The sequence below is a fragment of the Mesoplodon bidens genome (genome assembly GCF_964165515.1).
Source record: "Mesoplodon bidens genome assembly, chromosome: 6".
Taxonomy (NCBI): Eukaryota; Metazoa; Chordata; class Mammalia; order Artiodactyla; family Ziphiidae; genus Mesoplodon; species Mesoplodon bidens.
In genome coordinates, this window is record NC_138162.1 from 1,413,679 (window position 1) to 1,427,675 (window position 13,997).

At 57.0% G+C, this 13,997-nt stretch overlaps 1 protein-coding gene across 5 annotated transcripts in view; it reads left to right on the forward strand.

Moving 5' to 3' along the window:
• The first annotated feature begins 3,865 nt into the window (after positions 1–3,865).
• The window catches only part of SEC16A (SEC16 homolog A, endoplasmic reticulum export factor), a 33,618-nt gene continuing 23,486 nt past the window's right edge, over positions 3,866–13,997 (forward strand). For 3 of the 5 annotated variants that reach the window (XM_081238061.1, XM_081238064.1, XM_081238065.1), the window contains exons 1-2: positions 5,667–5,841; positions 9,338–12,983. In XM_081238061.1, coding sequence (XP_081094187.1) covers positions 9,408–12,983 — 3,576 coding nt within the window. In that variant the 5' untranslated portion in view covers positions 5,667–5,841; positions 9,338–9,407. Of the gene's footprint in view, positions 4,455–5,022; positions 5,519–5,666; positions 5,842–9,337; positions 12,984–13,997 lie in introns of those variants that run through there. The other 2 variants (XM_081238063.1, XM_081238062.1) reach the window with 2 other exon arrangements.

The window sequence follows — 13,997 nt, forward strand, 5'->3', positions numbered from 1 at the left end:
TGACCGTAAGTAGGTTACTTATTCCTCACCAGCCATTTCCTTACCTGTAAAATGAAAGAAAGAGAAGGACACTGCCCTGAAGCGACATTCCCCCACCCCTACACCCTGGCCACCCCTGGCTCAGGGCCTCCCCAGCGACCAGCGACCTAGTGGGTGAGGGATGATGCCGAGGCTAGATCCAGCCCCCATAGCTGTGAGGATTAAATCACTGAGCACAGCGCTCGAGAAATCCACATCTTCTGTTGTTCCATTAAGCTCGACTCCGGGAGGATTTACGGAGCACGTATTGTGCTCCGCAGGACCCACCACCCTCTGGGGTCCAGAAATGAACAACTCCCCCGGAGAGGGCTGCAGTCTGGGGGTGCTGCAGGGAGCCAAACCTTTTCCTCTGGCTGCCCTGATGCCCAGAGATCCAGCGGTCCTGGCAGGAGCCGCCAGCAGGGCAGAGGCTTGCTGGGACCAGCCTGCCTACACGGAGGCGGCTCTCTGCCTCCCCCTGCTGGCAGCGCCGCACCAGTGTCCCCTCTGGCAAGCAGGTGGTCCGCGGGGACTTCCAGCGGGCCAGGTGAGCCAGGCGAGGCTCCGCTGTTTATAGTTTACGTCTGCACCTCACCTAACGCTCGGGGCCATCGCCTGTGACAGTGCTGTTGTCCCTTTTTACAGATGAGGAAGCTGAGGCTCAAAGAGGTAGATGACTTCCCTGAGTTCACCCACTTGAGCCAGAGCTGTGCGACTCCCCCGTCAGTGTCCTCACAGCCACCTCAGGGGTCACCTCCCCTGGGAGGACTCGGAGGGCCTGGAGACCCTACCTTGCTCAGCCCCTCACCATTCAGACAGGGAAACCCACGCTCAGGGAGGGACGTGCCAAAGTCACCTTGCCAGGAGTTAATGCTGCAGCCAGCCTGCCACTTGGCAATCTGCAGGTGTAGGAGTTCTACCAAGCTCCACCCTAGGCCCTTTCCAATTCCCGATCCACGGTCCCACCAGGCCTCCCAGTCCACACCTGTAACTTAAGTCACCACCGATGCTCAGGACTCTTGCCTTATTTGTTCCCTTGGCTGATGTGTGTGGAGTGTGTGCCATGCCAGGGGCTGTGGATGCAGCTGGCAGCCAGAGAGCCACGTCCTGCCCTCAGGGGTCATCCGGGGTTTGGCTCTCCCCACCAGTCTGGCCCCAGAAGCCTTGCCACTCCCCTGGGGGACCCAGGGCCACCTCCTGGGCTCCTGACTCTGGCTAGTGCCCTGACGGACAGCCCGGGGGAGGCTAAACCGATGATGTCACTCCTGGCTGCTGAAAAGCCCCTGAGAGCTTCCCTTGCTTCCAGAAGTCAAGTGTAAGTCCCCTCTCGGGGCCCACGGAGCCCCACACGATGGATGCACACCCACCGGCTCCCAGGCCACTGCCTGCTTTCTGGTGTCTACACCTTGTCACTCCAGAAGTTTGTCTTCGCTTCAGCCACAAATGCTCCTCCTTTCCCATCCCTGCCTCTCCCCACCCCCCAGCAGGTGGGACCCAGGCCTGGCCAGGTGTCCCCGCCCACACTGGGCACATTCGCTGCTGCCCAGTGTCCAGCTCCCCCCGGGGTAGAAGCCGCGCCTGTCTGTTCCATGGCCGCAGCCTCGGCTCGTCCCGGAGACTGGTGCACGATGGGGGCCCAGCAAACAGCTGTGTGCTGCTCTAGGAAGGACGGCTCCCAGGTTTTCCGGGGCCTCGCTGCAGCTAAGGAGGACACAGCGCACCTTTTCCCGTGGCTCGTATGGAATCGGCATCTTCCTGTGTTTTCTACTTCACCCCTATTGCTACTCGCCTTATATGCTCAGTACTTGGCTCAATGATTTAAAACAGAAAGTTCTCTGAGACCTCCTAGGTGCCAGGCATGTTTCCAGATGCTGGAGATGACAGTGCCATGCTCAGGCTACAGTGACACTGAAGGTGATGACATTTACCAAGCCTGGCTGGCACAGGGCTTGGCCTGGATATGGACGTCCTCCTGCAAGGCCCTCTGGGGGTCCAGGATGGCTCTAACGGTGTTGGCCTTATGCCCCTGGTCTGTACCCTCATTGAGGTGCCTCCCTCTCCTCACCTTCAGCCTGGCCACACACCAGCAACCCACCTCGATGCACCCCGACAGGTGCCCCCACACACAGGGGCCCGATGCCCAGGTGCCACAGAAGAAACTCTAAGGCGCAGCTATGTGCGCCTCGGGACCTGCTTTCTCCTGAAGGAACTGACCCCCACCCCTTCCTCTCCAGCCATTCCGTCCTCCAGAAGCCCTCCCTGCCGGCTCTTCCCACCTCTGAGGCCCTGACATGCTTTTTGCCTGGATCACTCAGCCAGCCCCGTCTCACGGAGGCTGCCCCTTCTCTCCAGGACGAGCTGGGCAGGCCCATTCCCACGCCCCCAGCCTCGGCACCCGGGACTGAGGGTGTGCGTCAGGGGCTGAGCACAGCACCTGGCCTGGAACAGGCCTGCCCTACAGACACCCACAGACCCCACTTTACGCCCTGTGGGGGAGTGAGGGGCACAGGCTCACGGGCCACTGAGACTGCTGCCCGCCCCAAGGGCCCCTGGGAGGACTGCCTGGCAGGTCGGTCATCAGGGATGCTGAGTGGGGATGCCTGACCTCTCCCCAACAAGGCGCTCACATCAGACCAGCGCCGGCCAATGGGAACGTAATGCCAGCCATGTACGGAATTTTACACTTCCTGGCAGCTGCATTAAAAAAAGGAAACAGATGAAATAAATTTTTATAGTATATTTTATTTAACCCAATAGATCCAAAATATCATTTCAACAGGTAAGGCTCTCACCGAGCTACTTCACAGCCTCGGCACCGTGGCGTGGACTCTGCGCTCAGAGTGCATCTTGGTTTGGACCAGCACCCTGGAAGGTACAGGCTAGTGGGAGAGGCCGACTGTCACAATACTGAACACAATGTGACAAAGTGCCGTAATGATGATGGGACAGCCTGGTTCTCTGGCACCACCTCTGCCCATTGTCCCTCTGCCCACAGCAGTTCTGTGTCCCGTGTGCTCTGGGTAACGTAACTACAGCTCACATGACTACAGAGCTTGGCATGAGGAGCTACGACATTTCCCCCAGGCAAGAGCAGCCGATTCTAGCCCACCCAGTGGGGGCTTCAGGGAGGTGGTGACATTTGTATCCAGCCTCCAAGTATGAGCCAGGGGAGAGGCTGGGAGGAAGGAGAGAGGAGTGGACATTGCAGGCAAAAGGAAGGGCGCCTAATCAAGACTAGTGACGGCTGTCGTGGCGGTGCACCTCCTCGGCACAGCCCCCGCGTCCCAGTTTGCCGACAGCCCCAGTTCACACCTGTTGATCCAGCACATGTGTCAGCAGCACCCTCTTTCAGTCCCCAAACTGTCCAGGTGCTCACCCTGCTTAAACCCCAGGTTGACGAGGTTAAGGAAGGGGACAAAGGGCACACAGCATCTAGGTGGCAGGCTGGGTCTTAGAGCAGATGGTCTTTGACTCAGAGCCCTGTCTCCATGGCCCAGAGGCTTGATGGCTCAGCTGTGGGCCCAGGAGCCCTCTCCTGCACACCAGCCTACAGACAGAACCTGAGAGGGTCTCCACACACAGCTTAGCGGGAGGGAGGAGGGGAGGGGAAAAAAAGCCCCAAGGCCCTTGCAGGTCACCTTTGCTAATCATGGCTTTCCTTAAAGTCACCCTGTAGGAGTCAACACCGCGCTGCCTCTTTAACAGCACCCCCCCCCCCCAGGGCCCAGAGGTCTTCAATTTGCCCTGGGCAAGTTGCTTTCTGCTGCTTCCGGTGTCTTCAGGTTAGAGCCCACTGGGGCTGACCACAGGGCTCCTCAGGCCACCAGAGAGGAAAGTCTGCGCTCGAGCTCTTGAGCTCTTTGAAGCTAACTTGACAGCCCTGAGCCTGGGAGTGTCAGTGCTCTCCCTCCCGGGCTGGGGGGTGGGGGTGGGTACCAGCGACACATCTCTCTGCAGGATGATCTGCTGGGACCAAGTGACTGCAGAACACAGTGACCACCAGGAAGAAGGGGACCGAGTGGTGGGGCCCAGGGTGCATTCTACTGCATGTTCCCTAACTCTGTGTTGACACAGGCTGGGAACTCGATTTCTGCAAGGCAAATGTTAGCTTAGCAGAGTGGCCACGTCAGATGGGCTGAAACTCTGTCCCTGCACCCGCCCGGGGCTCTGACAGCGTGGCTGCTCCCTTGCCAGCATCACGGCAAACAAATAGAAGAACCACACTCCTTCCTTCTTCCCAAGCTTCTGGGTCCCATCAGTGACCACCTTCCTACCCCCGCCAGGCCAGAGCATAGCAACAGCCGCTGCTGGGAGCTCAGCGGCTGCGCGATGTGTAATTGCGCAGACACACGCGCCACCCTTCCCGCCCTCCGGAAGGCGCCGGGGCAAGCGGGGCAGGCTGCTGCTCTTCCCTACCCTTGCCAGGCGGGTGGCAGGTGAGTGGGCCGGGCCAGGCTGGCTGCTTTTTCACCTTTTTCTCACTGGGAGAATGAGGGCACAAAGGGCAGCACCCTTCTTCCCTAAGATCCTCTGTGGGTGGTGGGCTCAGATGCTGGCTCCCGGTGGGCGCCAGGACGGGGGAGCAGCCTCAGGGAGGAACAGGAGGCTGAGGCCCAGCAGCCTAGGCTGTCACTCGGCACCTCGGGGGTCGCCCTCATTCAACACAAATATCCACTCAACAACGGTTAGGGAAAACCACATAGAGGTACGGGCTTCCGCCCACGGGGCATCACTGGGCACAGAGGGAACCGCTGCGCACGGGAAGAAGAGTCAGGGGCCTCGAGGGGGCTTAGGGCAGACAAAAGAGGGGCGGGGGACTGCGCGGCCAGCGCCGGTGGCGAAGGGGGGTGGGGAGGGAAAGGGCCGGACGAAGTGTGTGCCCGGGGAAGGCGACGGCCGAGCCGGGGAGGAGGCCGGGCCTGGGCGAGGCGAGGCGGGACGGTGCGGCTGGGCGCTGCAGGCGGACAGGACGACCCCCGAAGCGGGAGCCTGGGCGGCAAGTGGGGCTTCGACGGGGGCCTGTGAACTGGGGGCCGGCGGCGTCTGTCCCTTCCAGGGTTCTGTGCGGAGCACATGGGCACTGCTTTCCGAATGCTAGACGTGGACGGAGACGAACTTCCCGGGCAGAACTGGAACCCGGAGCTGTCAGTGGCCGTAACTAGGCAACTCGCGGGCCGCCGAGAGGCGCGCACGCGCAGTCCGCAGGGGCGACCGGCGCATGCGCGGTCGTCTTCCGCCCGTTTCCCAGGCTTCGAGAGTCCAACGGCAGAATGAGAGGAACGCGCCTGCGCCAGGGTGCTGCTCGGGTTCTCCGCTCAGCCGGGTAGTCGTTTTCGGTCGGTGCACCTGTTGGCATCGGTCGTTCAAGACTGATTCTTCCCTTGGGTCTTCTTGAAGAATCCCGACTCTTCTCACATCCTAAGCCAGAAGAGACGGGGAGAAAGAGCCGGCATAACCCGGACGACGTCCCAGGGCGGTCCTCGCGCGCCCGACCGGGCAGGTGGGCGGGCAGGTGGGCGAGGGGCGGGGCCAATGGATGGGCGGTGAAAGACGGGATGCGGGCGGGGGCGGGGCCAGGGGCGGGGCGGAGTGTCACGAGGGCCCCTGCGAGGGGCGTGGCGCGCGCTGACGTCGCTGCCGGACACGTCGGCGGCGCGGTGGCGGCGGGGGCCGGAGCCGGATGTGCCAAGATGGCTGCTGTGTCTTCGCCTGTCGTAACCGCCGCGCCGTGCTCCGCTCGCGGCTCTTGAGGGGCGGGAGCCGGGGGTCGCGGAGGGGCCGGGCGGTAGCCGGAGTGGGCCTGGGCCACCCTAAGGCGCGCCGGTGAGGGCCGGGGTCTGGGCGGAGGGAGGCGGCCGGGCCGGGCCCAGCCCCGAGCGGACGGCGCGTCTCCTGGGAGACGCCGGGGGTCGGGCGGGGGCCTGCGGGCTGGGAGGGTCGGGCAGACCCCTTGGTTACCTGCCCGCTCAGGCCGACGTGGCCTCCACCTGCACGGGCTGTCGGGTCAGCTGAGTGGACACAAGCCGTGGTGACCTCAGTGTGGGGTTGTGTTGGAAAGGCTGGCTGGAAGAAAAGGCAGACCTGCAACTTTTTAAGGAGTAGAAGCATTTAGGAAAATTTTTTAACAGTTTAGTTTGCCCTTTGCTTCGAAGGTTCTGAAGTTTTGTGTTCATTGGTTGAAAGGTTTCTACTGAGCTGTGCGGGCGATGAGGTAGATTGACATTTGAACCAAGGAACAGCCTTGTTGCGTCTGTTGGTAATGGGGCGAGGTGACCAAGATGTTGCAACCGAGGTCGAGCGCTGTGTTTTATATCAAGGGGCAGAGGAATGTGTAAACCAGCCTGCCCTTTTTGTGAAGAAAGTATTACAGTAGAGCGTCTGGACATGACACAGCCATTTAAAATCAGTTGTTGCTGCTTTACCTGAAAAGTTTTAAATGCTTTGGAGGTTGTGAGTTGCTTATTAAGATTTTGTTTTAAATACATATGATGCAGATGTTAACCAGAGAGGTTTTTCCCATCCCCGGATATGGCAAGAAGCAAACTGAGTCACAGACAGTTGTTCCTAGGTTGATACTTTTGCAAGTTGCAGCACAGCCTGCCTCCCTGCAGTTTTTTTCCCCCGTGACCTTTTTTAGGGTTCCAGGTGTTATCTTAGAAAGATACAGCAAGAGCCAAAGAAAATCAATTCTTTCTTGTTCTTTGTGACTCATACACCCTTAATAGCAGTTACTGCAGTAAGTCTCAAAATTGTACGGAAAGTTTTCTCCAGGATAGGTGTGCACATTTTAATGTGGTTCCTTCTTGTTTCTGTAAACATCTTTTCCGCGTGTCCTTTTTGCTCCTTGTCATTTTTTGCAGTGTTTAGACACTCCCTTCTTTAACATCTAAATGTGTATGATTCTGTACTTAGAAAAGTTGGAGTTTGTGCTGTCTTTGTGTCCCGTGTCCCCTAGTCTAATAGGTACGTTGCTTAGCAGTTGCCGTGAGGGAGATTGTGGGCAGAGCATAGACTCCCAGGTGCTTCCTGGCACTCCGGTTGGTTTACACACTTACGCTTGAGGCGACGGCCCTGGCAGGAGATAAGTGTGCTTTCAGTATCTCAGTTCAGTAGCCAGGAATTTATTTTGAAACAGGTTGGATTTATTTCACATAGATCCAAGGCAGCTTAATTGACGAGCTAGGGTTATGAATAATGCATCTTTAGGAAGATCAGCTGGTTTCTTTGAAGCAGTCTGCCTTTTTTAAAGTTAGGTGACTTGAGGCTACAGAATGACTTACTGGACAGAATAAAATTCTGTATAGTCAAAAGATAAATGATATGCCCTTGCATTGTTTTTTGCTGGTGAATATAAAAAAAGACCAAAAGAATAATGTTCAAGTCAGAAGATTGTTCCAGATGAAATTGGTATATTGCTAAAAAGCTCTCAGTTGTCAGGGAGAGAAGTGGAAGCTACTTTGTAGGGAAGTGTTAGTGTTTGCTTATAAAACGGTTCTTAGTCCAGGAGTTGAGAAAATAATTTTAAGGAAGTTTCTGCAAGGAAAACATCTTAAGTATAAATGTTATGTGAAATTTAGATTCTGATAAGATTTCCCTATTAAACAGCCATAGGGATTTGGGCCTCCCAAAATCCACTGTGAATAGAATTTCGTAAGATTAAACGCAAAAGGGACTTTGAAACCATCATTTCAGTTCTCACTTTATAGGTGAAGAAATTGGGTCACAGAATGAGCAGTGGTTGTGGCTGAGCCACTCAGCTGGCGCCCAGTCTGGCTCTCACAGTGACACCTGGGGAATAAATCCTCTGGACCTGTTCTCTGTGTATGTGTGTGTGTGTGTACTTTTTAAAAAAATATATGCTGCTTAGTGTGGTTGAGGGTCTCCTGCTGAAGCCTTACAAGGAGGATGTCATGTCCTATAAGATGCCTCTGTTTCACAGATAAGAGGAAGACGCTCTGCTCGTCCTCCCCTTGCTCCATATAAAGCTGAGCTGTGAACGTTCTTTGTTTTAAAATGACAGCTTAGAACCAAATGAAGTCTCTGATGCTGTTCCTCATATATTTAATTCCATTAAATTTGAGTGAGTTTCAAAGTGCTTGTCTGTCAGAAAGGGTTCCCTGTTGGCCTGGGACAAGAGTGTGTGCGGGCAGTAATAGTAACGGATTCATAGATTCATAGGGCTCGTTTTCAGATGGGAATAGGAACTTTCATTTGTAAATAACTTTACTCAACATACATTTATGCACTTTTTCTTTTGTCTGAGTATCAGAAAGATTCCCAAGGACAGAAACATTGTACACCTGCGGAAATGTGTGGGTTAAACTCAGGAGTCCTTCTATCATTTCTTCCTTTGTTGTTGACATTTTTCTGTGATGGGCTCCACGTAATCTGTTCGTGAAGGCTGTTCTGGGGAGAAGGACTGACGTACAGAGGAGGACCCTGTAAAGTGCAGGTTAACTATTCAAGATTATACTTAGTGTGTTTTAGTAAAAAACGAACAACAACAAAAAACGCTGTAAAGAGGATTTCTACCCCCTTGTTTTCTATAAAGGGTTTATCGGCCCTCTGCCTGTTATTGACAAGTGTTGAATCAAGTCAGTTGGTCAGTTTTAAAGCAGCTTTAAGATTACTTGGGGTTTTCATTCCAGGCATAGTTGTTACAGCTCCGGTGATCCGAGGCAGCTTGTCTTGCTAGTGGTGTGCCACCAGTCACGGTGCAGAAAATGAAGCATTTTACAGGGTGGGATAAAAGGCGTTTGAGGTGAATACATTTTAGATGTGTATTTTGCAGCTTATATTACTCCGTAATGCTCTTTAATTAAAGAAAACGGAGGAGCAAATTTTTAACTTGTTTTCCTTTCAAGATTCAGAATTAACCTGTATGAAAAGTATGACATGCAGTCTTAATAGAGGAGTTGGCTTGTTCTTGGTCTGCGATAAGTTACAGGAACACGGGAGGGACTGCGTACCTGTTGTGACTGGCGTTAGCTTCTGCCTGGTCCCTGCCCGCTTGCCCAGGGCATCGTGGAGGCGGTAGGCGTTGCCTGTGGGTGCGTAGCTGGGGTACGTTACTGAACCTCAGCGAAGCGCAGCGAGTCATCTCAAGGCACTCGGCCGTGCTGTCACCCCGGGTCCTCCCTCCCGAGCTGCCCGGGACAGCAGTTCTCACGGGAGTGGAGGCAGGAGAGGTGTAGCCCTCAGGACTGCAGGATGCAAAATCGTTGTCAGCCTTTTTCTTCTTTCTTAGTTTTCCTGATTGCAGCTGGGACTTTGAATACATGGATTTTATGTATTAATTCTTTTTCTTTTTCTTTTTCAGTTCAGAGTGAGGAGCGCCTCTCTCCTGCTTCTCTCTGTAAAGCAGCATCTCATGGTGCAGGAGCTCGATCATGCAACCTCCCCCCCAGGCTGTCCCGTCTGGCGTGGTCCGGCCGCCTCCGTCCGGGAGTCCTCAGAGCATGTTCTGGTCCAACAGCCCGTACAGGAGACAGGCCAATAGTAATGCACCGGTGGCCCCGATAACCTGCCCACTGCAGCCGGTGACGGACCCGTTTGCTTTTAGTAGACAGGCACTCCAAAATGCATCATTGGGCAGTTCGTCTAAAAGCAGCCCACCTGTTGTGCAAGGCCCCGCCCCACCATTGTCTCTTCAGCGTGCCGGTCTGCCTGGGCCACACGCAAATGCCGGGGATAGCTCCCAAGGACCCTGCGAGCCTCTGCCAGGCCCTCCGTTGCAGCTCAGGTCAGATGCCAGCCCATTTCCCGGCGTGCTGAGCCCCTCGGCACCGCCTGGGCCCGAGGCGAACAGGAGAGTCGAGGTCGCTCCCGGCCCGGAGCCTGAAGTTCAGACCCCACCGTATCCTCCTCAGTACATTCCAGGAGTGGGTCCTGACAGCTGTCGTGTGGGCCATCCACAGGCGAACACGCCACGGCCCGACAGACCCCTGAGCAGGCCGAGCCCGCACGACGGCACCGCGACACCAGCAGCGCCCCCTTTCCTCCCTCAGCCTCGTCAGCAAACGCCCGGGCAGTGGGGGCCGGTGCAGGGAGGCCCGCAGCCTTCGGGGCAGCATTACCGGCCCTGCCCAGAGGGACCTGTGCAGAACACGGTGTGCCACGCCTCCAGTGCTGCCCACTTTCCCGCTCCGTCCAACCTGCGTCAGGGTCCTGGCCACGAGCAACACGGCCCCCTGGTGTCTGTACCGGGACCCTCGGCCAGTGACGGGAGAAATGAGGCGGTCTACCTGCAAAGTGGAAACCACTTAGCAAATAGCTTTGATCCAGAAAATGCATTCAGGCAGAATTCCAGAGTTGGGAACGCTCGGGCGGGCCAGGAGTTCAGGTTGAGGCCAGGAGTGAATCGAGGGCAGTTGTCAGACCTGGCTCTCGTTAACCCCCTCGCTCAGGGAGACGGCCCAGAAGGCCACTCGCACACCCCGCTGGGTGCCGGGAGCAGCTGGACCCTGCCGGAAGCGGGCTCGGGAGCGCTCTCCATGTTTTTCAAAGGAGGAGAGACAGAGAACGAAGAGAACCTCACATCTGAAAAAGCAGTCTCTGCTGGTCAGTCTGACTTTGATGATTTCTCCCCCGGCCCGGGCCTCGGCCAGCCTCCTGCACACATGGGGCCAGGAGGCGTTTATCAGGCCTTCCTCAAAGGTTCCAGCAGCGAGCCCACGCAGCAGGCAGGAGACCCACAGCCTTATTTTCCTCAGTCTGCAGGCATCCGACACGACAAAGCAACCACTAACGCTGCCACTGTTGACATGTGGGGTGACACAGCACGTGCGGGGGCTCACGGTGCTGGCGGCCCGCAGTACGAGAACGTCGAGAACTTAGAGTTCATCCAGAACCAGGAAGTGCTGCCAAGTGAGCCCCTAAGCGCAGACCCTTCCTCCCCAAGCGCTCAGCTCAGATACGGGCCCCTTCCCGGGCCGGCTGTCCCCAGGCTCAGTGCCGGGGGCCCCACTGGAGGCGGGGGCCCTAATCTCGAGGCCCCAGGTGCGACGGCGCACCCTGCGCGGTCTGAGAGCATGTCTTCCAGTTACAGCAGCCAGAGCCACCGGGGTCTTCCCAGTGCAGCCAGGCCCCACGACTCGGGGGGCACGTTCATTCAGCAGGAAGTTGGAAAACCTGAAGACGAGGCTCCGGGGAGGTTTTTTAAGCAGATCGATTCTTCTCCTGTGGGAGGCGAGACAGACAAGAGCGCTGAGAGCCGGAATGACCGCGGCAGCGTCGCACCCCAGCCCGTGGCCCCTAGCCCCCCAAAACCCACGGGGATATTTCAGACGAGTGCAAATAGTTCTTTTGAGCCAGTGAAATCGCACTTCACTGGAGTAAAGCCAGTCGAGGCAGACCGCGCCAACGTGGTGGGCGAGGTGAGGGGGCCCAGTGCCCACCAGAAGCAGCACAGAGCAGCTGCTGCCGCGCCCGACGCCTCCCCTGGCAACCTGGAGCAGCCCCCCGACAACATGGAGACCCTCTTCCTGCCCCGGGTCTGCGCTCCACCTCTCACCACACCCACGGAGGCCAGTCCCGGGCTTCTGCACGCCACGGGGCCGCCCTTGGAAGCTGTGCTCCCCGCGCCTGAGAAGAGGCCCTTGACCAGGGCGCAGGGGGCTGTGAAGTGTGAGAGCCCAGCCACGACTTTGTGGGCACAGAACGAGCTGCCAGATTTTGGAGGCAATGTCCTCCTAGCCCCAGCTGCCCCTGCACTTCACGTGCCCGTGAAACCTCAGCCATCTGAAGTGATCCAGCCTCCAGACGAGGGGGTGTGTGGCCAGCAGTCCCGGCAGCCGGGCCCCGGCCCCACCGTGCAGAGCAGGGACGGCATTGGTGCTTCTGAGAATCTCGAGAATCCTCCCCAGATGGGCGAAGAGGAGGCCCTCCCGTCCCAGGCAGGTCCCGGTTATGCCAGTCTGCTGTCCTCCCCACCCACCGAGTCTTTGCAGAATCGGCCGGTCTTGATCGCGCAGCCTGATCAGAGCTACAGTTCGGCTCAGCCGTCCTGGAGAGACTCTGGGCTGGCGGGAGAGAAGCCCACGGTCAGCAGCCAGGCCGCTGGGGGTGATTCTGGGGAAAACGCTCCTTTGTCCGGGGCTCCGGCTGGCGCCCTCATCTGCTCGCCTCTGCCTAACCATCTTGCCCAGAGTAATTTCCCACAAGTTTGTGGTACCTCGGAAATGGTTTCCAGTCAACCTGCTAATTTGCTGGTTCAACAGCCATCTCATCCATTTCCGAAGAACTTGCTTCCGGAAAGTCAAAAGATGCATAACGCGGAGAGCATTCTTCCCGAGTTAGTTACCAGTCCTGCTGGAAGCACAGGCGTGATGTTAGTTCCTCCTGCGAACAATACCTCAGTACCTGATGGTAATAAGGCACATCACTCCAGCAGTCGGGATGAAGCTTCGGGAGCCCTAGACTTTACATTCGGTCGGACTTTGGAAAATCCTGTAGGAATGTATAGCCCGGCCCAAGCTGATAGCCCAGCTTCTTGCCAGCAAACCATCTCCAGTCACAGACCACTGCATGGGCCTGGGGCACATACCCCAGACCGTTTCTACCAACAGGTGACAAAAGATGCTCAGGACCAGCATGGCCCAGAGAGAGCCCAGCAGGAGCCGGCCCCTCCCCCTCCCCAGGGGCCCAAAGCAGCACTTCCAGAGCCTTCAAACCCAGGAGGTCCACCAGTGCAAGGACAGCCCCCAAGCCCAACCCATCCGTCTGCAAGTCCGGCTCCAGCTGACATGGGCCAGCAGCTGCTGCCTCGACCACCTTGGTCCTCCAGCGTGTCCGTCGCATCTACCAGCTCAAGCCAGGCGGCCGCGCGGTCTGACCAGCAGTGGCTGCAGCCGCCGCCTCCAGACTTGGCGTCCTACTACTATTACAGGTCCCTGTATGATGGCTACCAGCCCCCGTACCCCTCACCGTACCCACCGGATCCTGGCACCGTCCCCCACTATTACCAGGTAGGGTCGAGCTTGTGGACTGTTGAGCCCCCTGACCAGTGGTTTCTTCCTCACGTCATGTGCCTTGGTGGGGTTCTGTTGGTCAGTTCTGAGGTGACCCGTGGTCAGCTGTCACGCGCTGCTTCGTGAGAGGAGTGCTGACTGGTGACAGCTTGTTCTGCTGAGCGCGGCCTTTCCCTTGGAAGTCCACACCGTGCATTAGCACACTGAGTTGGGTAGAATACCTGCCTAAGTTCTGTTTAACCCAGCACATCCCGTCTCACGCGACAGAAAGGACCTTTGTTTCCTGTCCTGCCTCTTGGCTTTCCGCAGACCCAGGGTTCTTGGTTGCACGGTTTGGGAAACCGGAATAGCCTCTTGAAGCTTCTTTGTGGTTTTGACCTTAAAACCTACCTAAGAAGCAACAGGAAAACTCTAGTCTTTCAAATGCCTCCTTCAGAATGAAATTATTTACGGAAAAAAGTTAGGTTTGGAATGTAATTCAAATGAAACAGCTAAGAGTGGTGTAATTCCCTAAGCTTCTTGCAGGTACGTAGTGATAGCAGCAGCAGAGCAGGGGGCCCCACTGTGCTACCCAGAAGATTCTTTTCACACTGATGCAGGCCCACGAATGTCGTTTAAGTTCTGTTTAATCCTGCCTTAGTGTGAAAAAGTGATCCAGGTGGACACACGTTTGATTACTGTCCGCTTCTCACCATCTCTCGTCCTCGCCAGCATCACCCACGGGCAGCGGAGGCAGAAGGATTGTGGACCAGAGGTTTGAAGTCCACTGTCTGACATGGGGGCAGGCGCCGCGCTGGAGGCCCTGCAGTCAGAAGAGGCTGAGGGAGCAGGGCTGCCCCGGTGGTGGGGCTGCCTCGCGGGCTTGGGCATCTTTGCACGTGTGGGAACAGGTACACGCCTAACCCCTGAGACCTGGGAATCCTAGATCCAGAAGGAACCCCAAAGAAGGAAATTATGCTGTGCCCAGAGCCCAGGAAGGCCTGGCAGTGCATGGAGGGGCCGCATACCTGC